Consider the following 27,666-nt stretch of genomic DNA (forward strand, 5'->3'; position numbering starts at 1 on the left):
TCAATCAAAAACAAGAACAACATCTTTTATATCGGTATCGCTCACACTCATTTCAAAATAGGAGATAATTTTGTTAAAAAGGATAAATAGTTTTCCTTTCAAAATTCTTTATTATATTTGTTCTGACACATTTTCATCCTATGATAAAATACAATATGTGCTGTAAAAGAAAGTTCTAGATCGATGGAATACATCAGTCAAATCAGAAAAAAAAAGTATGAACACAGCACAAAAGAACCATTTTTTAAAATATTCCTTCAATTTCTGTAAATAATAGAGATTGATCTCAATTAAATCATTTAAACTATTAAAGTTTAAATCCAGAGAACGTTGTAACGTGACCACTATCACTGTAGTAACCGGTACCACCGCCTCGTCTGACCCACACTCTGTCCCCGGTCTGTAGATGTAAGATAACCAGGTTGGTTCCGGTCTGGTAAATGCTAATGTTACTCCCACTACCGCAATAAGCCATGGCCCTGACCTCTCTGGATCCATTCATAACTATGTCTAAATAGACGTATTTTTGATGGGCAGACTGAACAGAGACATAGAACACATATGTCCCCGCTGTCGGCGCTGTAAAGATACCAGTACTGGGGTTGTAGCCTGTTCCTTCACTGTAGATTACTGTGGGGAACACTAGAGTGTCTCCTATCCAACCAGAGTTACCTGATGATATTGCCGCTGTAAACGCATGGTGGTTACTCTTATCTACAATTGGAAAAATAACTAATTGTAGTTTAAAGTGTATATACTGCTTAATAGACATGAAGTTTATCACATAGTTCTGTGCTTTTAATGACTAAATATGTGTAAAATAATTAAGAGAAATATATTTGAATAAAGAATTAATTAAACAATTCCAATTATGTATTCTACATATTTTATTCTAAGCAATTTAATTAGAACACTTTGATTTTTTATGAACTAATTACGCAATAAAACATAGCATAGAACATTAAGAACTGTAGAGAAAAAGGTCCGGACAAAAATTGGAAGCACATTTTTAATCTGTGTGATAACTCATCAGTTTCATTTAAACAAAGAGAAATTACTTTCATTGGAGATTTCATTATTTTCAATATTCCATTATAATAAGAATAAACCAATTAAAAACATGCACGACTTATATAAGTCCTTTCTAGGGATAAAGATCACTCATACGTGTACAAGTTGTTTAGCTTCATGTACATAGAAATATATTTAATATATACATGTTTGAGAGAATTTGTCTAATAAGACGGAATATACAGATAAAGAATAAGTTTTAGATATTTAAGTAATGTTTCCAGTTTTAGAGCATCGCATTTGACTGGTAGTAGCAGTAACATGTTATAAACATGTATGTGAAAGATAACAAGATTACTCTCGTCGGTGTTGTCATTTATGCGGGTATAAAGGACGCTAGTACAGCAGTTTAAAACTAATATTGAATGCAAGCTATTATAACTTATAAGCACGCACTTGTCAGTCGAATAATTACAATTAATAGGGACATATTCGTCCAAATATTGTTTTAGCCCCTTTTGTTATTTGGCGAATTTAAGAAAGCTCGAATTTACATATTTCCAATTATCTCTCTTTTATCACATCTATGTCTGTGTTAATTCAGAACAGGGCAAAATTAACTGTTTGCAAGTGTAAAAGAGCAAAAAAAATTATAACTTAGGGCAAAAATAAAGTTAGTTACGATCCCTACGTCACAATTGAATCATTTTAATAATTCTATATCAAGTTATGTTTTATGAACATGAAACAAAAATGTGAAATTCAGATTTGTAAAAAGAGTGACAGACTTTAAATGCTGTAAACGTCGATAAATGCGACGTCTGTGTAGAAAGCGTTCATTTGGTTCTATTTTTGGAGACAGAAATACAACAACAAACTGCCATTCATTGTGCATGGTAGTACGTTTTTAAAAACTGCTCGCGCTGAGAAAAAATGTGTTTTAACACCCTTTAACCTCACGTCACCTACAAGGGTTTTTTTAGTAGACCATTTATATATTTACAATAATACATGTTACAAGATATTCTTTTGATAAACTATTAATACGAAATTAAATTTGTGGAAGTTAAGACCTCTTAAAGGTTTACGTTTTATCAACATAAATAATATCAATGATTTCGAAGTATCCTTTTGCAAAATTCCATTTTAATTGGTTTATGTGTGATTTTCCAACAACACATACTTTCAATATATACTAGGTTATTTGGTTGAAAAAAAAATGTAAAGTTCATCTTACCGCAGCTCAATCTGGACAAGTTCATGTTGGACACTTCCAAAGAAGCCACAGCAGACGACAGTTTTAAAAGCTGCTCATACTCCGACGTTTTTAACTGTGTTTCAAGCTTAGTGACTGTTCTATTCAAGATTTCTGAAAAAATGAATTAAACATTTTCTAAAACCAATTCATACAAATATATAAACGATACAAAATGGTTATATATGACAAATAATACATTTTCCTAAAGAATAATGATAAATGAACCTAATCTTGTATATAAAACTGTTAAAAACTGTTATTGTACAGATAAACCAGTGTTCGAAATTTTAAAGGTCTGTCCCCAGGTTTGTATACTAGGCAAAAGCCAGATTTTACAAATAAAATATCGTTCCTGCCTACTTCTGCTTAAGATGGAATTCTTATCAAACATGTGCACTGCTACCATGGAAACAATTAACTAAAAACCATTTACAGTGACTCTTCGGATTTTTTTTTAATCAAAGCAAGCATATTTTTATTTCTTACGATAAACAAGACATGTTAATACCTGTGAAGGTTCCTCTAATTTCCGATTGAGAATCATCTAGATTTTGAATGAGCACTTTGTTATTAGTGAGGTTGAGTTTGGTTTGAACGATTTCCGCTTTCAATTTTTCAAATGACTTGGTAAAATGCCGTTCAAGTTCTTCGTATTTCTTATCCCTCGACTCATTTTCAGTCTCCGTGCTTTCCTTGAAATCTAACAGCGTGACCGAAAGATAGCGTACCTCTATTTTGATATCATCAAGAAATCTTTGAGTTTTGTTAAACATTTCTCGCCTTTTGTCGTCTGAATCCTTCTGGATGTCGTTTAATTGTTCGTGCAGAGTGCTGACGTTTCCGTTAACTGTTTGTAATCTCGTTTCCAAATCCGTTATTCTAGACTCGCTCATTCTGCTACTGTTTTCAAGTTCACTATTTTTTTGCATAAGAGAAGCAAATGTTCGCTGTTGTTCTGATATTTTTGTATCACTTGTTGCAAGACTTTGTTTCAAACTGGTGACGTCATTAGCCAGTCCGTGGACATATTTTTACCAAAACGAGGCGGATGACAGTCTCTTGGTTAATCATTTGTCGTAGGATGCTCAAATCGTTCCATTCCTTGCCTTTGCTCTCCAGTGATGTTGAAGTCTTGTTTTCTCCATCAGTAAGGAACGATGAGATTGGTAGTACTGGTTGAACTGTAGAATAAACTGTTTTACACTACAACATGAACTATATATTTATAGTAAAACAGCCAGACCCACATTTTTCTGACGTGTAAGTTTCGTAAGATTTGGGACAATATTTGAAGTATCACGTCCACTGTTATGCAGAGATAAAAACCAAAAACTGCTCCATTGGATACTATCTATAATTGTTGTCCTCAAGAAAACCTTTCCTTTTCATCTCAAAATACATTTTATCTTTCAAAACAAAACAACCTAGTGAAATGTTGCCACTAGTGATAACGATTTTATCAAAGTATGTCAAACAATCTTAACATCTTACAATGCCCCCATCCCCGCTAAAATTTAATAACATAAGTGGAATATAAATAAAAAGACATTGTTAAATTATAATTGGGCTAAATATTTAAAATTATTCAAGCTTGATTGCCATAAAAAGTCTTAGATATCATCAAACTTTATAAATATAAATTGAATGCTGATTTTATTATTCAAAAACCCAACTTTTAATCAACTATAGAAGACACTCAATTAACACCCAAAGCTATGATTGACCTTTCCAAAATATAACCAGTGTATCCCAACTGGGTATTAACTTTTGGAACTTAAGATAACTGAAGAACAAAATATCAATGTTAACTAAATCGAAAAAGATATAACGTTTATATAATTATGTGGGGATATCTGGTAATGTCGTGTGTAGTTTCAGACAAAGATACACTGTGTTCCTTAATTATCATAGACTATTTTGTATCCATAAAATCAAATAATTCTGATTATTAAGGACAACAAAAGACAAAAAAAGGTATATCGATATTGTGTTTGTAGATTTTAAACAGGCTTTCGGTAGCGTTTTCAGAGATAGAAACTGGAACAAATCATTTTCCTTTGATAAAAGTGGAAAATGTTTCTTTCTTAACTTATAAAAAAGAGGTATGTTAGCATAAAAGAAAAATTGTTTCGAGTTTGGGTGTTATTATTCATTATTGAAATGTAAAGATGAAATCGGCAATTAAAAAAAGTATAACCGTTTCTATTTTCTTATTTATCTGTGATTTATAATAAAAGCTTACAGAAAGGGAAGCTATCAGTCTTCTCGAAACTATTATCTAAATAATGGACATCAGTTAGCTTACAAAAAAAAGTTTAAAATATTTCAACAACCATTTTATCCAGGGTCAAACGATCACATAAAATATATACATATATGTGATACGTAATATCATTACATTGTATCTCATTATATACTTAGTTTTGCAGTATATTTAAAAGTTTTTAATATAAAATATACGAGGCTCAGCGTAATTTCTTCTTCCGCAGGTGAATACATTTTATCAATAGTTATCGACATGTTACTGGAAAAAAAGTACCTTTTTGCGCTAATATCTAACCTTTGACTATGCAAAGTACCATGAATATTATGCCAGGTTATTTCCCACCATTAATATGGTCTTGAAATAGTATATCGACCTGTTAAATAATATAGAAATTGGTATTTTGGAGCACATTCTTTTGGAATTAGCTACTTTTCGTCTTCTGTACTCGTCCTTAGTAACACTCGAAAATGTAATAAACTTTAAACGGGCAGACTGCACGCACATTACATGAAAAAATCTTGACAACTTCTGAAAATCCTAATCCATTTGATGGGTGGGTATATCTATAACCTTAGTTTCACTGTATATTCCCTTATTTTGAATTCAAATTTTAACACCGTCCCGATAAAGTAGGGGGAGGGGGCAACATGTTAGTTCATTTTTTATATATTTATAATTGTTGCGCCAAAAAGTGCGGTGGGCAGCCCATCCCCCCTCCCCACCCAGATGCTTCGTGCCTAGACTGGCCATTAATGAGAGATATCACCTTTAGAATGTTGGTATCTGGATTTTTTTTCAAATTGTACTCACTTTTACTATACATTTTGTTCTCAACATTATTTAAGTATTAACACAATATTATTTCCCTGCTACAAGTGTCATGTCATTTTAATCAAATACTCATAACAAATTGAAAGCTTAGGGGCGAATTTTAATTGTACCTGAATTGTTCAGCAAAGTCCTAGGGGCCATGTTAAGGAAAGTATCTTACGATCTATCCTAGCAGATATCATAGGATTATCCGATGTATCTTAATATATATTATAGTCACTTCAAGACATATCTTAGGATGTAAACCGAAGCTATCAGAGACATATAAAAAGTTGAGATGTCTAATATCGACTAAATTTTCTTTCTAAAAAGTATTGAAATAACAACAAAATATAATTTGAAAATATTATCGTGAATGTCTATCACAAACATACTTGAGTATTAAGAATTTTACATCTTTAAAGTCTGTGTTACTAATGTGATACATGTATTTGATTCACAATGACATATCAATTTTCATTACATGGTAATGGGGGCTTTCGGTCGTTTACGTGATGTTGATTTGGTAAAATTGTGCTGGTAAATGTAAACATTGGTGTATATATACGCATGTACATGTCATAATATTTGTCATATGTTCATCATTTTTTAAATTGAATTTATTTTTTTCTCAAAAACTAAGATTATTTTGAGCTATCAATGATATTTTTATCATCATTTTGCCATTACATAAAAACCAGATATGTTTTGCCGTATATTATCAATTTGTAAGCAAAATGCAAATTATAAAAGGCTCTTCCAGATCAAGAAATCTTTCATAAATTTTAAAACAGAAAAAAGTCGAGAAAGTTGGAAAACGGATATTGTACTCAAAGTACTTATAGGAGTCATGCGCGGATGGGGGTAGGGGGGTTAATAAGCTCATGTTAATGATTCATTCATATATTGTTTACTTTTGTTTACTTTTAAGACCCAAATACAACTAAAACAGTGTACGTGTACAGTTGGTAAGTATATTAAGTTACAGCATCAATGCTATATCTTCTTGTAATATGCAAATGCACGTATATCTATAGTATGTGCTCTGTTATTTCTCAAAGTACTATGACATGGTGTAGCTATCGGTTTTCTTCTTCTTTTAGAGATGGCTGTTCACACTGTTGAGTTTATTGAGGATATGGCAGACGTTGTGGTGTCTTAAAGCTATGATGGTTTTCAGAGGCGTTGTAGGTTAGGAATACGTTATGTTCTCGATCAAGTTTTAAAACAACCTTCTCAATTTGTCATGACACTAATCTATATAATTATGGTGCAGATTAGAACGTAGCTCCACTTCATTTCCGATGAAAGTCATTGCAAAGAGGAGTAGAGTCTATGTTGACATACAAAATTTAATGTCATTAAATCATTTTATAGAGGGGGTACATAACCATTTGAATCTTTTAGTTAAAACAAAATCTTGAATAAACCAAGTACATTAGAAGAAGAAAAACCTCTTGTCATCAAGAGTTGTTTTAGATATATATATATATATATATATATATATATATATATATATATATATATATATATATATATATATATATATATATATATATATATATATATATATATATATATATATATATATATATATATTAAATTGTATTAAATATATATATATATATATATATATATATATATATATATATATATATATATATATATATATATATATATATATATATATATATATATATATATATATATATATATATATTAAATTGCCTCATTCAACAACACGTTTCTTGACACTACTTCAACGTTAGTCGATGGTAAACTCGATTTCAATCTTCATACTAAACCTACAGATTCCCACCTCTATTTAATGACGTCTAGCTGCCACCCACCTCATACGTTTAGAGGCATACCAAAAGGCCTAGCCACCAGAGTCAGACGTATTTGTTCAACTCAAGAACTATACTCTGAGCAAAGTCAACTCCTAAAATCCCACTTATTTGCCAGGGGCTACAGCTCGCACTCTGTACAGAATGCAATTGATGATTTAGCTAAAGAGGATCGTTTATCCCTTCTGAAATATAAACCCAAAAACGAAGACAACAAGGTCCCATTTGTCACTACTTACCACCCTGTCCTTAGGGGCCTAAATGCAGTCCTTAAGAAGAACCTGCCAATCCTTTACAGCAATGATAAAATGGTTGAGGTTTTCAAAAAACCCCCGATGGCAGCTTTCAAGCGCCCTAGAAACCTTAAGGACATGGTAGTAAGAACCAAACTAAAGAACCCTCTGCCTAATGGTGGCTTTAGAACTTGTTCTGACACCAGATGTCTGTTGTGCAAACACAGCTCTGATGCAGACGACTTCTCTAGCCCCATTACTGGCCGTACCTACAAAATTTTCGCAAATACTTCTTGTCGTACTGACAATTGTGTATATCTCATCAATTGTAAATTTTGTCAGAAACAATACGTAGGGGAAACAGTAGACCTCCGCAGGCGCATCAATATTCATCGTTCCACCATCAAAACTAAGAAAATTAAAGAACCCGTAGGGGAACATTTTAATTTAGATGGTCACAAATGGGAGGACATGATGGTTTTGGTCATTGATCACAACCCTAACTGGACAGATGCGGAGTGAAAAAATAAAGAAAAATTTTTGATGCATAGACTGAAGTCATTCCGCCCTGACGTCATTAACAAATTAAGTGACTTCACCAAAATGAACATCAACTAAGTACTGATTTGTTTTCGTAGCAATATCACCATCTTCATCGTTTTCGGTCCATGTACAAACTATTAATAATGTTATTTATTCAAATTATTAGCTATTTCCTTAATCGGTTTTGTTCTTTTTCTTTATTTCACTTCCATTAGTTTTTACATTCATGATTATTTATGTGGTATTTTACAGGGCCAATCTTCCCTACAAACTTTCACCACGAATTATCTTACTAGTACAACTTAATTAACAACAACCCCCAATTAGCAAGTTAATTCGTTCGCGTTATCTCTCAGCACTTCTTCACAGACCGTCCGCTGCGTCGGACGGGATTTTTCTTTCTTGGGCTCGAATTCTTAAATATAAAGATGTAGCTGCCACGTTTTGATCCGGTGTTTAAACATTATCTAGTTTTTATATATTATTAAGTTTAGTTTAGTGCTAGTTTTGTAGATGTTTTTCTTCTTTCTTATGTAGTTTTTATTTTGTTTTCCTGAAGAAGGGACGGGTTGTCCCAAAAATTTGACAATATATTATTTTATTGTTCGTGTCGTTGGTTATTTTTAGTGCTTTTTTATATCTCATCTTATAACCGTGTATCTTTTGGTCCGACACTTTAAATAACGAGTGTTTTTGGTTTGCTAGTGCTTCTTATATATATATATATATATATATATATATATATATATATATATATATATATATATATATATATATATATATATATATATATATATATATATATATATATATATATTTTGATCAGTCACAGTAATTTGTCCGATTACCAAAATAAATTAATAATACGGTTTAACATTCTGGACATTAAGTAAAAAGCGTGTAACCCCTTTTTTATTCCACACTTTTTAGTAAATCAAATGTCAAAAAGCTATTGATTTTTCGTCGAATTCGCTTGAATATTTGTAGTTCAAAAGTCATGAAAACATTTTTCCTATGTATTTCTATGTTAAACTTTGAACCCCGCCTGGGGCCCCAGTTTTGGTCTGGGGGGGTCACGATATTTACAAGTTAGAATCTTCACAATATATGCAAGCTTCTATGTAAAAATTGGCATTTCTGATGCAGTGGTTCTTGAGAAGAAGATTTTTTAAACATTTTCCTATGTATTTCTATGTTAAACTTTGAACCCCGCCTGGGGCTCCATTTTTGGTTCGGGGGTCTCGATTTTTACAATTTAGAATCTCCACTATATATACAACCTTTTGTGTAAATAATGGCATTTCTGGTGCATTGGTTCTTGAGAAGAAGATTTTTAAAACATTTTCCTATGTATTTCTATGTTAAACTTTGAACCCCGCCTGGGTCCCCAGTTTTGGTCTGAGGGTCACGATTTTTACAATTTTAAAGTCTTCACTATATATACAAGCTTTTGTGTAAAAATTGGCATTTCTGGTGCATTGGTTCTTGAGAAGAAGATTTTTAAAGACATGCACCCTATACGCACTGTTTTACAATTATCTCCCTTTTGAAAAGGGATGTGCCTTTATTTTAACAATTTATAATCCCCTTATCATAAGGATGCTTTGTACAAAATTTGGTTAAATTTGGCCCAGTGGTTTTTGAGAAGAAGTCGAAAATGTGAAAAGTTCACAGACTGACGGACAGACAGACAGACAGACGAACGGACGGACGGACGGACGGACGTCGGATAACGGGTGATCAGAAAAGCTCACTTGAACCTTTGGTTCAGGTGAGCTTAAAAACAAATAAAACAAAAAATAATTTTAAAAATCCCCCGCAGCATTCCATTTTATATACCTATGTGCATTTCCACCGCTAAGTTATAAACTTATGATGCTTAGAAATTAAGACGGCTAAATGGTCGTTGCTGTTTTTAGACTCTATAATTCTCCTTCAAAGAAGAACTCAAATGACGATATAGCAAATTATTCAAATTTCATAGCATAAAGATGTGGATTTTTGTTTTTACTAAATGTTTGTGTTTAGCTACAAAAATCATATTATCTAAAATCTAAAAGAAATTCTGATGGTTGACTATAGACTGCCCAGACTCCTTAAATAAAATCAAATAAATTGATGATATGAATTATTGATTTAGATAGAAAATGATTATGAAAATATCCAGATGTCACTAGACGTTTAAAGAGAAAGTGTTGATTCTGGATTGGGGAGGGGGGGTAGGGGGGGTAGGCGAAGTCTGCATCTACTAAAATATAAACAGTACTTTATTCTGCAAAAGCATCAACAGATTATTCCCACTTGAGCTTGTCCTTCCTTTAGTGCGTTCAAGATGAAAACAGTAGTTCAATTTATAAAATAGAAATCGAAGCTTATCAAACTTATCAACCGATGTCTCACATAGATAATAGAATCCATCTTGGGCAAGTCTACCGGCTTGTTTTTTCAGATTTTCTGGTGCACTATCAAAGGACAGGATACGAGTTTTCACACTTGCATATGCAATGTTTATAATCCGTGCAGAGTCTACATTCTGCAGACGTTCTGCCATAGCAGACCAATTAAAAAAAGCAAAGGGGGTTTTGCTGGAAACAATATACACAAAGAAAGATAACTGTTAATCCTCATCTTGACTGCCATAACCCAACTCGGGTTATCATTCAAATCTTTTTTAAACTTTTAAAATTTCTAACGTAAATGTGATATATTTAGACTTACTAATATTATAAATCTCAGTGATTAAGTGTATTACAGTTTCACATATTCACTCCAAATGAGATGAGCATAAAATGTAAATGGTAAACTGATAGAAAGTGCATGTATAAATGAACAGCAGTAGCAAAATGATATTTAAAAAAATTATGCTAAAATTCCTGTTGCAATAATGTCAAATAGAGAAAACTGAAACTACATGTAATTAGCTTAGTAACAAACGTTGTTATAGTTCTTACGTTCATTCTATTAATAATACAATTGCTGATAATGAAAAAAAGTTTTTCTTCCAACTCCAAATATTTACGTTTATATTGCATTATTATGTGTAATTATTATTATGTGTATGTGTGTGTGTGTGGGGGGGGGGGGGGTATAAAGTAAATCAACAACAAGAACAATAACTTATATATAATTATCAATCACACTTATTCTAAAATTAGAATAGGAGAGATTTTCTTAAAGAATAAATAGTTTCCCTTTCAATATTCTTTATTATATTTGTTCTGACACATTTTAATCCTTTGATAAAATACAAAATTGTGCTGTAAAAAGGTTCTGTATCAATGGAATACATCACTCAGATCAGAGAGAAAAATGAACACCACACATAAGAACCACTGGTTTTTTCCCCTACATTATCTGTTAATAATACATTTTGATGTTAGTTAAATAATTTAACTAATAAAGTTTAAATCCAGAAAACGTTGTTGCGAGATTAATATTGCTATGGTAACCGATACTGTCGACGCTTCGTTTGACCCATACTCTGTCTCCGGTCCGTAGAGGTAAGATTACCAGGTTGGTTCCGGTCTGGTGAATTTCAACACTGCTTCCACTGTTGTACCAAGTCATGACCTGGACCTTCGTAGATTCATTTAATACTATGTTTAAACGGATGAACTTTTGATAGGCAGACTGAACAGAGACATAGAACACATACGTCCCCGATGTCGGAGCTGTAAAGATACCAGTACTGGAGTTGTAGCCTGTTCCTTCACTGTAAATTACTACGGGGAACATTAGGGTGTCTCCTCTCCAACCACTGTTATCTGATGATATTCCCGCTGTAAATGCATGGTGGTTAATCGTATCTACAATTGGAAAAATAACTAATTGTTAATCGCTTCTGTGCTTTTAAAAGGTGGATATGTCTTAATCAATTGAAAGACACATTTTTTAATCAAAAATTAAGCATACAATAACACCTGTGTATTTCACATTTTCTATATGCACATTAGAACACTTTGAAGTTTTCTTAATTAATGAATGAATTACGGAATAAAACATAGCATTTGTTACATGTATTTAAAAATGATGTCAAAAACTGTAAAGTAAAAGTCTCAGACAAATAAGCATTTAAAATTGGAAGTGAATTATTAATGTGTGCGTGTATGCATGCAAATGAGCATACAAATCTCATCAGTTTCATTTAAACAAAGAGATTCTTTCTTTGGTGATTTAATTTAGTTTTTCCAATATTTTATTATAAAAAAAATATAAATCTATTGAAAAACAGGCACGACTTATCTTAGGCCTTGTCATTTATCAAGGCAAGTCACATTTGCACAAGTTGTTTAGCTACATGTACAAAAAAGATTATCTGATTTTAATAAATACATGTTTAGGAGAATTTTCCTAATAAGACTGTGTATACAGACAAAGAATTAGTTATACATAATACAGTAATGTTATAGAGCAATCATAGAACATTGTATATGACTGATAATAGTACATGTAGTATGATATATATTTGAAAGATAACAAGATAATTTTATTAGGTGCTGTCATTTAGAAGCTACTATTTCAGTTTTAAACAAATATTTAATACCAGCTATTATAAACTATAAACAAACACCTCTCAGGAAATATTCACTGTAAATAAGGACATATTCACCCCAATTTATTTTCCGTTTTTCCCAACGGGCGAATTTAAGACGGGTTGAATTTAAATGTCTCAAATTATCTCTCTTAAAGTGACACGGTGACTCAAAATACATGTTAAAAATTTTGTTTATGACAACAGAAATAAGAAGAGCTACTCGAAATTTTATCATACGAACGGTTTCACCCATCATAAATCATTACCTATCAATTTACAAGTCATTAAAACTTATCCGGAAAATGCACATTTAAACAAACCAAGTTGTTTTTGACATTAGTTTTTTGTCACGTGTTTGCGATTTCTGTCTAAAAATAGTTACAGTAAGATTGACACACTGAAAAAAAGAAATTGAATTTGAAGCTATCCGATGCCTGTGGAAAGAAATATGCATTATTAGAAAACGCATCTTCATAAAGTTTTTGAGGACATCGTAATTCAATGAGAGGCTTCTGGCTCATGATGTATGTCACGCTGCAGTATTTAAATTCAGCTGCGCTTGCGTGGCAATGAAGCGGAAAGAAAACTCAATATTTATGTGTTGGCCCGGTGTGTAATTCTATTTTTCTCTTTGAAAGGACTATATATGGTTTGAGCCTAAAATGGCCCCCTAAAAATGAACATTGTCATTTTACTGTAATTCTTCGCTTTATTTGTACAAATATACATTTGAAGTTTTTTTCATGATTTTCATTTTGATTTTTGTACCCACAATTTAAAAATATGACATCATGAGGTTTACCTTTTCCCGCCATTATCTCATTTTTAGCATAAAACGGCTTGTTTTTAGGTAGTTTTTCTTTAAGGAAACATTGAGCGACTGCTTGAACAAACAAAATATTTTCACCAAAGATGTATCTATCCAATACTTATAAGTGACAAATAGTTCGTTCTTGTTCAAAGAGTCGCTCTATATTTCCCATTCGAAAAAAGATAAGAAAAATGTCAATTTTTGATTGATTTTGATTAAATTATTAAAATAGCGTCACTTCTGACGTCATATACTGCCAGTGAGTGCATATAAATCAAATAAATAGGTGAAAAACATATTTCATGTCAACTCTTTTATAAAATAACACAACAAATTAATGAACCTGAATCATTTTTAAAATAGCGAATTTTGGGGGCCAAATTTGACTAATATCATACATAGTTCTTTGATTTAATTTCTTTTGAACACCGCAATTTTTCAAAATTTCATCTTTTCATATGATAAATAAAATATGTGGAAATACAAAAATTCGATTTTTGCTGAATCATGGGTTTGTGCGTCACCATGTCCCTTGAACTTTTTATCACAATTGTGTCTAAGCTAATTCATGACAGGGCGAAAGTAACTGTTTGCAAGTGAAAAAAGCGAAAACACAACGCGAGGCAAAAATACCCAGTGTACATATTGGTTCTCTATAACACAATTAAATGATTTTAATAAATTTAAATCACGCTATGTTTTATGAACATAAAAGGAAAACTTAAATTTAAGATAATCAAAAGAGTGACATTCTTATAATGCTGTAAACGTGGATATTTTTGCGATGTCTGTGTAGACACAAGGGTCTATTTAGGGAGATAAAATTACGAGAAATAAACTGCCATTTACTGTGCAGAGTGGTACTGTTTTAGAAACGGTTCCCCTTGACAAGCGTTATTACAGGTATTTTCATTTTTTTAACTCATTGATATATTAATTTTACAGTAATACATGTTACACAATATCCTAGTAATTTGCTTATTATTACAACTTTAAATTTGTTGTCGTTAAGACATCTTTAAATAATATCAATACACGTATATATCTTTTTGAAAATTCTTTTACTTGATTTATGTGTGATATTTTAAAATACCTGTACCTCAAAACAAAAAAGGTCATTTGATAGCAAAAATGTAAACTTCGTCTTACCGCAATTCGATTTGGACAAGTTCCTGTAGGCCGCATCCAACAAAGCCACAGCCGACGACAATTTAAGCTGCTCGTACGCCGACCTTTTCAATAGTGTTTCATGTTTTGCGACTGTTTTATTCAAAATTTCTTAAAAAAAAAAAAAAAAAAAAAAGAAAAAAAAAAAAAAATAATCTAACTTCTGAACAAATTCATACTTTATGACCATTGAAAATGATTTAATATGACATATAGTATACTTGTTTAAAGAATCCGTAAATATTAAAACTATGAAAAACAAACTTTAAACTTGTTTATGAAAGTCGTTTTATAAAAACAAGGATGCTTTTGATGAGATTCAAAAGTCTATATATATACAGGTTTCTAGAAACAACAAAGAATAATGCAAGAGTTTCATTTTTCTTTACGTACAATTGTTAACTCCTAAAATTCCTGGTTAGTTTGCTGATGCTTCCTGGCTAAATATATTATACGTCCTGTAGTGACATGGACAGAATTAAAACCATTTAAAGCGGTAATTCGTTTTTCTTTAAACTAATGCAAGCATATAACAAGCGACAAACGTAAGTGCAATCACATGCGAGTACCTGTAAAGGTTCTTCTAATCTCTGCTTGGGAATCTGAACATTCTTTGAAATCCAACAGCGTGACCGAGAGGTAGCGTACTTCTATTTTAATATCATCGAGAACACTGTTCGTTTTGTTAAAAAACTCCTGCCTTTTTTTGTCTGAGTCTTCTTGGATGATGTTTACGTTGTCATTTACTGTTTGTAATTTCGTTTCCAGCTCCTTGGTCTTGGCCTCGCTAATTCTGCTGTTGTACTGAAGTTTTCTATTTGTCTGTTGAAGAGAGTTTACTGTAAGATTTAATACTTCAATCGTACGCTGTAGTTCCGTAACTGTTGCTTCACTTGATGCAAGACTCTGCTTCATAAGGTTGAAGTCATTAATCAAAGCGTGCACATTCTTGACCAAGGTGAGGCGAATAACAGTCTCTTGATTAATCATCTGGCGAAGAATGCCTAAATCGGAACATTCAAGTTTCTTACTTTCCAGTGATGTTGAAGTTTTGTTTTCTCCATCAGTAAGAAACGACGTAATAGATACTGCATCAGAAAAACTTAGAAATATCACTAAAATACAAACCACCCTCATTTTGTAAAATTATACAACAAACTGTGTCACACTATATATATATATATATATATATATATATATATATATATATATATATATATATATATATATATATATATATATATATATATATATATATATATATATATATATATATATATATATATATATATATATATATATATATATATATATATATATATATATATATATATATATATATATATATATATATATATATATATATACAAAATGTTGCTTAACGGCACGTTCCACCACTTATCTGCAGTTTGAATTCGGTTAGATTAAGAATGATATCAGAAGTATTACATCTACTGTTATATACAGATAAAGACCTAAACAGCTTTTGTGTGATGCAATTTATAATTGTTGCCCTCAAAAGTTTTACCTTTACATCTCGAGATAACATTTTATCGTTCAAAGCATATTTACTTCTTGTGAGTGCTGCCATTAGAGATAAACGGTTTTCAGAAAATATGTCAAGCAATTCTGAAATTATGCTCTACTTCCCTCTCTTCCTTAAAAAATTAGTCTAGTTATGTGAGTGGCATTAAAACAAAAAGGCATCGTTGAGTTACTAATGAGCTCAACATTATAAGTTGATTTTTAAAAGAATGCATAAAAGGATACATGTATATCATTCAATTTTGAATAATATACATGTACTGATCTTCATTTTTTAAAACTCATTGATTAACGACTAAGAACAAGAAATTACACTGTATATTGTGTATTTGTAGATTTTAAAGGGATTTATGATGGCGTTTAGACAGATGAAACCTGGTACAAATCATTTTTTCTATGGTATTCATGGAACATATTTACTTTTATCAAAAATATGTATGCCAGCAGCAATGAAGAATATAAACGGTGCTTTTTTAAATTACTATTATTTACTGGAGCTCGACAATGTAAAAGGTGGGACCCTTCTCACTTTTGCTTTTTATCATTATGTAAAACCAACTACTTCAAGGTAACTATCAATGGTCAAGAAACACGTAACCCGGTGAACTATCAAGATAAGTTATAGTTTTGCATGTTCTTTTCTTTTGAAACGTGTAGGTTACTACTTTTTTCCAGGATAAAACAATCCCATATATTATGTTCACATTCTTTGTCAAAATGCATATTCTATATATCTATTTATCTTTGCTCTACATTTCAGCTGGTCAATGCATTTTATCAAAGTTTTCTATATGTAACTGTACCCTACTGCGCTCAAATGTATTTTTAAAGATGCAAAATTCTTTCAATTGTAGTGAATTTTTTTTTGGGGGGGGGGGGTGGGGGGTTATATAGCTTCCGCTTTGTTTTTATCGGGCTCTGCGTCCTTTTTGCGCGCTTCTGTCTCTTTTTTCCCGGGATATCGACAGAAAAGCCATGAGAAGGCCTGCTCGTGATTGTGTTTGCTATTTGTGTTCCTTACCTAAATAACATATCTTGTTTTATACATAAGTGATTGTTTGCTTATTTATTGACCGCTGAAATCACTTATCAATATTATGCGTTTGTTTTCCAACATTTGTATAGAGACGAAATGATACAGCGAACTACGTAGAAAATTTTAATAGGCGTTAACTCCAGAAAAGTTTCAATGTAATGTTTTGACTGACCTTTGTCCAATCAGATCGTAGTAGGCAGAGTTGAGACATTACCGCTAGAGAGAGAGAAATGAGAGAGAGAGAGTAATGAAGTAAATTATAGAAAACGCAGATGAGCAAACTATCTATCTATAGTTATAAAGAGACTATAGTTATAAAGAGTCAAGGTTAAGTATATCTTATAAATTTATCTAATTTTGAAGTGTTTTGAAATTCTTTCATCGGGGAACAACGATGTCTATATACATAGATATGGGATGAGTTATATCAAACATCGAAGACTGTACGAATATTTATGAAACTGTTTTTATTTATACAACAAGTATCACCGGTAGTATTCTACTCAGAGTATGCCGAATTTTCACGTGATCAAATTCCATTAAGCCCTTCGGGATTTTAGAGATATCGTCTCTTTACTTGCCTCGGACATCTCCAAAACACGCTTCCGACCTCGGAAAATCAAGTATGTTACATTTACAATGTACACCAAGATCAAAAGTCACCTTTTCATGTAAACAAACTGCACCACCTCACTTTACGGGGCTGGTGATGGTGTTAAAAAGATATCAGAGGCAACCAAACAGAGGTTAAAGGGACTTGGACACGATTTTAAATCAAAATTTTCTTTTTCTTTTTTCATGTATAAAATGGTTAACTTGCTTATTTCGAATGATTGACTACAATTTAATGTTGACAGTCAATTATAAGAGAGATACTGACGTAAGAAATAATTGTCATGTAAACAAGACTCAAATCTTATATTTGTTTTCAAAAAAATGTAAAGTATGGAATTACTATTTTTTTGGGAGTTGATTTTAATCAACTCTCCTATGCACTCACTCGGGCAAAGCGAAAGTGAAACAGTGTTTGGACCTTAGCACAAATCAATACCGCTGACAACACTTAGTTCTTGAAAATAATCGATAAATTCGATGCTATATATTCTGAAGCATTGTTTTTCAAGAAAACTTATTTATAAATACCATGAAAATAATAAGATTTTAAATTGTACAAACAGTTTAGATACTTTTTAAATTCGTATGTATTCCTACGCTAGAGTTCAATGTAGTCTCGTTCAACCAGACGCTTGGCTGTCTCCGAGTCTCTCTTGCTTGTCGGAGATAAACGGAGACAGCCGAGCGTTTGGTTGAACAAGACAAGAGTTCAGTCTTGCCTGGATCCATACAATTTCTCAGAAATATTTCGATTACTGATACTACTTGCCATGCAAAATCACATATTGTTGATTTTGAATAAATGATAATCGATAAAATCAACTCCCGTCAGTACTTCAGTACTTTGATTTTATCAAATGACTCATGGAAAACAAGGTAAACTGATCCAATGTGTTCATAGATAATATGATAAACAGAAAAAGGAACATTTGATTGAGACTTATACCAATAAAACACATATGTAAACAATAACAAAGCTCAAGTTTTGTTTACAAAACAAAGATTTTCAAACTCTATATTTTGCCAATAACTCAATATTTGACTTTGACTTTAAAATTTTGACAAAGCATTAAAAGTACCCATAATAACCATTTTAAACATTAGAATTAGAAAAATAAAATATTGAATTTTGAGTCCCTTTAAGTACTGACTCAAAAACATTGAACCGCATATCTTCCATGGAAATAAAGACAGATTTACCAGAGCTGACTGTGCAAATATCCACTATGTTGATGAAACTAAGGTAGAGCTACAAAGCCCTGATGTAAGGAGAAGATAATTACGATTAAGAAAGATATGTAACAACAGCTAATTTTTCTCCTATTTTTTTTTTATTTTTTTTTTGTAGGGCATATCATATAAGGGGGAGATTGCATAAAAATTGTATATAGTATTAAACGGATTTTCTTATGTTTTATCTGTGTTTTTTATAAAATGAATAACTATTGGATGTACAATTGGAATGTATTTTGACTAAAATTTCTTAGCTTCACGATATTTCTGTATATTTTCTGATAACTTTGTCTAGTTTTCATTTTGAATTATAATTGTAGAACTTCATTCTTTTTAGTACACACATCATGAAATATATCTCGAAGAGCAGAAATAAACAACTGTTAAAATCAAAGTTATGCAAATACTTCTTGTGGGTGATGTTGTAGGTTTTTGTTTGAACAAAGTCTGAACATTGCTTATTCAGTGTTAGTTGTTACATTTATTTGCAGAGGAGGTTTCTGAGAAAGACTTATAAAATATTGTCCACCATTTCACCTTTAAGCTCTATAAGCAAAAATGCAAAAGTAATAAGTCAAAATTCAAAAATAAACCAAATAATTAGCCAGAGATGTCATTGTTGAATGAATAATCCGCCGTAATGAATGTCACTCACACAAACGTATTTTCATTATTGATATCCTAACCCCCAATCCAATATATATTCAATTATTTCAGGTAGTATTTATGTTTTTAACATATAATTCGAACACATGTTATGTGTTCAATGACACAATCTTCTCAGTTTTTCGAAAAACTGGTTTATGATTCAGATCCATCAAAGTATTACGACTAGAGTTAATGTTGATAGACAAACTTTAATGCCATAAAAGGTATCCATCTGCGTGTATTATTAAAAAAAATCCTTGAATAAATTATAAATATTAGTAGAAGAAAAACTTTTTCTCATAAAGTTACATTGTTCTGTTGATGTTTGTATGCAGGTATATATATTTGTTCTTTCCGATCCGTCACAGTGATTTGGCCGTTAACCAAAACAAAAATCCATAATACGGTATATTATTCAAGGCATTAAGTTAAAAGCCTGTAACCCCTTTTCAATTCCACACATTTTGGAGAATCAAATGTCAAAAAGTTATCTATTTTTCGTTGAATTCGCTCGAATTTGAAGTTCCATCGCCACTTTTTGTTTCGCTCGAAGTTTGTCTTTGTCGATGAATTCGGTTATGACATGTGAATTGTGTCCCCTGTGGTGAACCCCAGGAAAACTTCTCAGTTGTCTCGAGTTGAATCTAGGAACCTGCAGCGGCAGGTGCTGGTCGGTCGAAATCGAGGCCCTTCTTGGAGGGGGCAGACTGGTCATCAGGCTGCTCCTAGATATATTGAATTTCGTTTTTCGATAAAACTATGTGGCCTAGGACTTGCGGAGTCCTTCTTTTCCAGAGTCGTATAATTTCGCTGAAGGGAGGGTGTGAACTGTAAGCTCTGCGATCGCTCGAATCTAGATGGCATTTTTATCTCAGGTCGGATTCGAATGTATTCCTTGCTTCAGCTTCTCGATCGACAGCGGAGTCGACGGATTCTGTCGATCCACCGAACAAAGGAGCTTATTGGGATTTGTGAAAACTAGAAGGTTCTTTTGCGTCAGATGTCCGACGAATGGGTGGCGAATTCACGTCCAACTCGGACATCGATTATCGGCGGCGTTTTTCAAGTTTTCTTTTCAATAGAACACAAGTCCCATCTGTGTATTGATCAATTTCATGGCGATGGTTATGCATATCTTTAAACATTTTAGACAGAAACATTTTCGGTTGATTCAAATCAATTTTCTTTTGGAAAGACATGTTTTCCCTTATCTTTTTCACAGTACGCGCAAGTTTTGTGATTCTGTGCAGGTCTGGCTCTTGGTTTTGGTGTTCGATTTCTTCTATCCTTTCTAACGGGAAAACTGGCAACAGTTTTGACTTTTTCTCATCTTTCTTCGACAAAGCAAACAAAATTGACGTGATGACTTCCGACATTCTTTTGTATACCCCCAACAGGTACGAGTTAACATTATCTGAAACATTAGGTGGCAGGGGACAGTTTTTTTTATACAATTTATTGTAGCCAAGGGATGCATGTCTTTGGAACTCTGTAACTAGAATTTCCTCAGTTCCCATTCAGCACAAATACCTTTAATTCACTCTTTAAAAGGCCAATCACCAATTTCTGAAGAAAATTATTAGTCAAAACCTGTAAAATTCTCTACATACTGGTTTTTATGAGATTTTGACCCTTTCATATTTTGCTAATTTTTCTTGATTTTTCAGCTTTTTAGACCTCCCCCAGCTAATTCCCTGCAGAGGGTTGACCTTCCGTACCGCGTGTATGTTGCACTATCACATGTCAAACTTACCGGTGTATAGTTTACAATGTCCCATCCACCTACTTTTCGTGTTATTTTACCTCCCGTCTGTAACTTGCAATTTCACTGTGTAAAGTCAGCACAACAGTCATAGCCGCAGGTTTCGCATTTTACTTCTGATTCTCATGTACCTAACATAAGGGGCCTACATATTGCAAACCAATTTTAACAACAGACACCCCTCTAACTAATGATAATCATTAAAAATCATTTCATGAATTTTAGCAAAACTCAATAGCCTTCAAGTACCGCAACTCTCAATTTTTCAAAAATATTGTACTTTATTCGAAACTCCCGTGCTACCTTATCTTCCATCAGATATGTGCCTCGGTGTAGTTTTGTTTTTTCTACTGTTCCTACTTTTCTTTGAGGTAAAAGCGGACCAGGAACTATTTTTATGATGCTTCAAAACAATAGTCTGTTAAAAAGTGCATATCCGACTTTAAATTATAGGTAAGCACAAAAAATCTTTTCGCTTGATTCCGTTTTAATTATGACCTACAATAAGGTATGATATTAATTCATTACTTTTTTTTGATAACAATGAAGAAGATTGATAAATTTTGCATCATTTTTGAATTTTGTTGCTCTTGTTGTTATGTATTCCAACATTATGCTATAATTACATCATCAAAACTTTAAGATACTTTCCTTTTTTTGTTTTAAAAAGGCGTTATTAAATGATAAAAAATAAGTTTTATAATTTCGTTTTGGTCGTCGTATCAGAAGAAAATTAGGCCTGAAAATTTGCTGTTTGTATAATTGTATAATTCGTTTCTAAAGTCAGTCAAATATTGCCATAAGAAAAATATCTGAATTTTAAAGGGGATTAAAGTGACAAGAACTCTTGTACCCAGTGTCTAATAAGAATGAAATTGGACTCCATAAAAATGATTGAAATTGTTTTAAACTCTTCTAATAATTACTGAATTAGATTCAAAACAATAAAAAACCAATTTGAAAAAAAAACAAAACAAAATTCCCCGCACCATTCCATTTTATATACCTATGTGCATTTCCACCTCTAAGTTATAAACTTATAATGCTTAGAAATAAAGAGGGCTGAATGGTCGTTGCTGTTTTTAGACTCTATAAATCTCCTTAAAGGAAGAGCTCAAATGACACTATAGCAAAGTATTCAAATTTCAAAGCATAAAGATGTGGGGTTCTTTTTACTTTACCAAATGATTGTATATCGCTATAAAAATCATATTATCTAAAATCTAAAAGAAATTTCGATGGTTGACTATAGACCGCCCGACTCCTTAAATAAAATAAATTGATTATATGAATTATTGATTTAATTAGAAAATGATTATTGAAAATTCAGCTGTCACTTGACTTTTAAAAAGAAAGTGTTGATTCAGGATCGGGTTGTTTCTTGTTTTGTATTTTTTTTGGAGGGGGGTGGGGGGTAAGTGGAGGTCTGCATCTAAAATATTAACAGTATTTTATGCTGCAAAAGCATCAACAGATCATTTCTACTTGAGCTACTTCTTTCTTGAGTGCGTTCAAGATGAAAACAATTTTTAAAAAAATAGAAATCAAAGCAAATCAAACTTATCATCCGATGCCTCACCTAGATAATAGAATCCATCTTGGGCAAGTCTGCCTGGTTTTTTCAGATTTTTTGGTGCACTATCAAAGGACAGGACACACTTGCATATGCAAGGTTTTTTATCCGTGCAGTCTACATTCTGCAGACCTTCTGCCATAGCACACCATTTATTTAAGTTAAAAATAGCAAAAGGGATTTTTGCTGGAAACAATATAAACAAAGAAAGATAACTCTTACTCCTCATCTTGACTGCCACAACACGAGTTAAAATTCAAAACTTTTTAAAACTTAAATTTTTAACGTAAATGTGATATATTTAGACTTACTAATATTTTAGATCTCAGTGATTAAGTGCATTACAGTTTCATATATTCACTTCGAATGAGGTGAACATAAATTGTAAATTGCGAACTAATGGAAAGTGCATCTATTAATGAACCGCAGTAGTAAAATGACATTCAAAAATTTTACACTTAAATTCCTTATGTAATAATGTCAAATAGAGAAAACTGAAACTACATGTAATTAGCTTATTAACAAACAGTGGATTGGTTCTTACGTGAATTTTTTTCTTAATACAATTGCTTAAAAAAGTTATTTTCCAGCTCCAAATATCTACGTTTATATTGCATGCAAAATGGTTGTTTAAAATGCATTTAACTAATCTATTGTGTATGTGTGGGAGGAGGGGGGTGAAATCAAACTCAATAAACGCCCTGAAACTTTATATGTTCCACAGAAACTTCTGCTCCTCCCCATTATGTACATGTGGTTCAATTGAAAGTAATGACCACTATCTTTTATATTGCCCAAATTATAATGTAATACGTAGTGAAAAAATTAACAAACTTCAACAAATGTCAACCTACATATATTACTCTTTGGGTCTCTAAATCTTAGCGATAATGATAATAAATACATTTTTATATGGTACAAAAATTATCATCGACAGTAAACGATTTCAGGGTACCTAGTGTAACCTTGACACTTTTTCTATTCAATTATATTCTAATATACGTGAAGCATCTAGGATATTTTTATACAGGGATGTACATGTATTTCATACATGTTTTTCCTTTGGTGTTTTACTTCGAATTGTTCTGACCATAATTGTAGTGTTTTCCTTATAGCATTACATGAAGTTATACTGGTAGGGGGTCGATTAGCTCACGACTTTAAAAATAAATGCACTTGTAATTCCAACTCTCAAACTCATGCATATGTATATACAGTGAATTTTTTTTTCCTCTTTTATATAATCTTTCTGTTTCTTTATTTCAACATATATACATGTAATTTGTACCTCTCATATTTTTTCTTATCTCAGAGAGAGATTTGTATAAGCCTTTTGGCTTGTTTCCCAATCTTATTGTACTTAATGCCAAATACATGTACCTGCTACTGTAAAATATCAATAAATATTGTTTAAGCTTAATTAAATAAAAAAACAAAAACAACATTTTATACATCGTTATCGCTCACACTCATTTCAAATTAGGAGAGGTTTTGTTAAAGAATAACTAGTTTTCCTTTCAATATTCTTTATTATATTTGTTCTGACACATTTTAATCCTATGATAAAATACAATAATGTGCTTTACTGAAGATTCTATATCGATGGAATACATCACTCAGATCAGAAAGAAATATGAACACCACATCTAAGAACATACATGTATGTTTTCTTTTCCTACAATATCTGTTTATAATACCTCAATTAAATCATTCCAACTAGTAAACTTTAAATCCAGAAAACGTTGTAACGGGAGTACTATAACTGTAGTAACCGACACCACTGTACCGTTTGACCCACACTCTGTCCCCGGTCTGTAGATGTAAGATAACCAGGTTGGTTCCGGTCTGGTGAATGCTAACGCTGCTCCCACTGTCGTACCAAGCTAAGGCCTTGACCTTACTGGATCCATTCAAAACTATGTCTAAATAGATGTATTTTTGATAGGCAGACTGAACAGAGACATAGAACACATATGTCCCTGCTGTGGGCGCTGTAAAGATACCAGTACTAGGGTTGTAGCCGGCTCCTAGATTGTAGATTACTGTGGGGAACACTAGGGTGTCTCCTGCCCAATCATAGTTATGTGATGATATACCCGCTGTAAATGCATGGTGGTTACTCTTATCTACAATTGGAAAAATAACTAATTGTAATTTAAAGTGTATATATTGCTTAATAGACATGAAGTTTATCACATGGCTCTGTGTTTTTAATGAGTGGATATGTCTGAAATAATTAAACGAAATATATTTGAATGAAGAATTAATTAAACAATTACAACTATGTATTCTACATATTTTATTTTAACCATTTTATTTAGAACACTTTGATTTTTTATGAATGAATTACGGAATAAAAAAACATAGCATAGAACTTTAAGAACTGTGGAGGAAAAGGCCCTGGCAAAAATTAAAGCAAATAATTAATATGCGTCTGCATGCGATAACTCATCAGTTTCATTTAAACAAAGAGAAAATACTTTCTTTGGAGATTTCATTATTTTCATTATTCCATTACACTAAAAATAAATCAATTGAAAACATGCACAGCTTATATAAGTCCTTTCTAGGGGTCAAGATTACTCATACGTGTACAAGTTGTTTAGCTAAAAGTACATAGAAATATACTTAATATATACATATTTAAGAGAATTTGTCTGATAAAACGGAATATAAAGATGAAGAATTAGTTTTAAATATTTAAACAATGTTTGCAGTTTTAGAGCATCGCATTTGACTGGTAGTAGTAACATGTTATAAACATGTATGTGAAAGATAACAAGATTACTCTCGTCGGTGTTGTCATTTACGCGGGTATAAAGGACGCTAGTCACTACTGCAGTTTAAAACTAATTTTGAATTACGCTATTATAACATATCAGCACGCACTTCAGAACAGGGCGAAATTAAGTGTTTGCAAGTGTAAAAGAGCAAAAAAAAAATAACATTAGGGAAAAATAAAGTTATTTACGTTCCCTACTACACAATTGAATTATTTCAATAATTCTATATCAAGTTATGTTTTATGAACATGGAACAAAAATGTGAAATTCAGATTTGTAAAAAGAGTGACAGACTTTTAATGCTGTAAACGTCGATAAATTTGCGATGTCTGTGTAGAAAACGTTCATTTGGTTCTATTTTGGGAGACAGAAATATAACAACAAACTGCCATTCATTGTGCATGGTAGTACTTTTTTAAAAACTGTTTGCGCTGAGAAAAAATGTGTTTTAACACTCTTTAAACCCACATCACCTACAAGGGTTTTTTTAGTAGACCATTTATATATTTACAATAATACATGTTACATGGAAGTTAAGACCTCTTAAAGGTTTACGTTTTATCAACACAAATAATATCAATGATTTCGAAGTATTCTTTTGCAAAATTCCATTTTTATTGGTTTATGTGTGATTTTCCAACAACACATACTTTCAATATATACTAGGTCATTTGGTTGAAAAAAAAATGTAAAGCTCATCTTACCGCAGTTCAATCTGGACAAGTTCATGTTGGCCACTTCCAAAGAAGCCACAGCAGACGATAGTTTAAGCTGCTCATACTCCGACGTTTTTAACTGTGTTTCAAGCTTAGTGACTGTTCTATTCAAGATTTCTGATAAAATGAATTAAACATTTTCTAAAACCAATTCATACAAATATATAAACGATACAAAATGGTTATATATGACAAATAATACATTTTCCTAAAGAATAATGATAAATAAACCTAATCGTGTATATAAAACTTTTAAAAACTGTGTTATTGTACAGATAAACCAGTGTTCGAAATTTTAAAGGTCTGCCCACAGGTTTGTATACTAGACAAAAAACAAAAGTTTACAAATAAAATATCGTTCCTGCCTACTTCTGCTTAAGATGGAATTCTTATCAAACATGTGCTCTGCTACCATGGAAACAATTAACTAAAAATCATTTACAGCGACTCTTCGGGTTTTTTTTAAATCAAAGCAAGCACATTTTCATTTTTTTTTTACGATAAACAACACATGTCAATACTTGTGAAGGTTTCTCTAATTTCCGATTGAGAATCATCTAGATTTTGAATGAGCACTTTGTTATTAGTGAGGTTGAGTTCGGTTTGAACGATTTCCGCTTTTAATTCTTCAAATGAATTGTTAAAGTACCGTTCACGTTCTTCGTATTTTCTATTTCTCGAATCATTTTAGGTCTCCGTGCTTTCCTTGAAATCCAACAGAGTGACCGAGAGGTATCGTACTTCTATTTTGATATCATCAAGAACACTCTGAGTTTTGTTGAACATTTCTTGCCTTTTGTCGTCTGAATCCTTCTGGATGACGATTAATTCGTCGCGCAGAGAACTATAGTTCTCGTTAACTGATTGTAAATTAGTTTCGAGCTCCATGATTCTGGCCTCACTTATCCTGCTACTGTTCTTAAGTTCGTTATTTTCCTGTTGAAGAGATTTCACCTGAATCTTTAATGCATCAATCGTCTGCTGCTGTACGTTAACTCTTGCTTCACTTGCAGCTAGACTTTTCTTTATAAGGGTAACGTCATTTACCAGTGCATGGACATTCTTGACCAAAGCGAGGCGGATGACAGTCTCTTGGTTAATTATTTGTCGTAGGATGCTCAAATCGTTCCATTCCTGGTCGTTGCTCTCCAATGATGTTGAAGTCTTGTTTTCTCCATCAGTAAGGAACGATGAGATTGGTTCTGCATCAGATAAACTTAGCAATATCGCTAAAATACAAACCACCTTCATTTTTTCAAACTGTAGAATAAACTG

General features: G+C 32.0%; 1 protein-coding gene and 1 pseudogene across 1 annotated transcript; both read right to left on the bottom strand.

The window, feature by feature from the left end:
• Positions 1–100: 100 nt before the first annotated feature.
• On the bottom strand, positions 101–27,666 carry LOC128185915 (uncharacterized; annotated as a pseudogene).
• Positions 11,176–15,617, bottom strand: LOC128185917 (uncharacterized). The gene is made up of 3 exons (XM_052855626.1): positions 15,050–15,617; positions 14,463–14,591; positions 11,176–11,774 (listed from the first exon to the last, which is right to left on the bottom strand). Exons 1-3 carry the CDS (start codon positions 15,615–15,617, stop codon positions 11,362–11,364), a joined length of 1,110 nt encoding a protein of 369 aa, XP_052711586.1. The 3' UTR covers positions 11,176–11,361.

The sequence above is a fragment of the Crassostrea angulata genome, chromosome 5 (assembly GCF_025612915.1).
Source record: "Crassostrea angulata isolate pt1a10 chromosome 5, ASM2561291v2, whole genome shotgun sequence".
NCBI classification, from domain to species: domain Eukaryota; kingdom Metazoa; phylum Mollusca; class Bivalvia; order Ostreida; family Ostreidae; genus Magallana; species Magallana angulata.

Coding starts and splice junctions, on each gene's coding strand:
- LOC128185917 (XM_052855626.1), bottom strand. CDS start 15,617: ATGAGGGTGGTTTGTATTTTAGTGATATTTCTAAGTTTTTCTGATGCA. Junction 14,592..15,049: donor GATTAGAAGAACCTTTACAG/GTACTCGCATGT, acceptor TTTTTTTTTAAG/AAATTTTGAATAAAACAGTC. Junction 11,775..14,462: donor CTTGTCCAAATCGAATTGCG/GTAAGACGAAGT, acceptor TTCCAATTGTAG/ATACGATTAACCACCATGCA.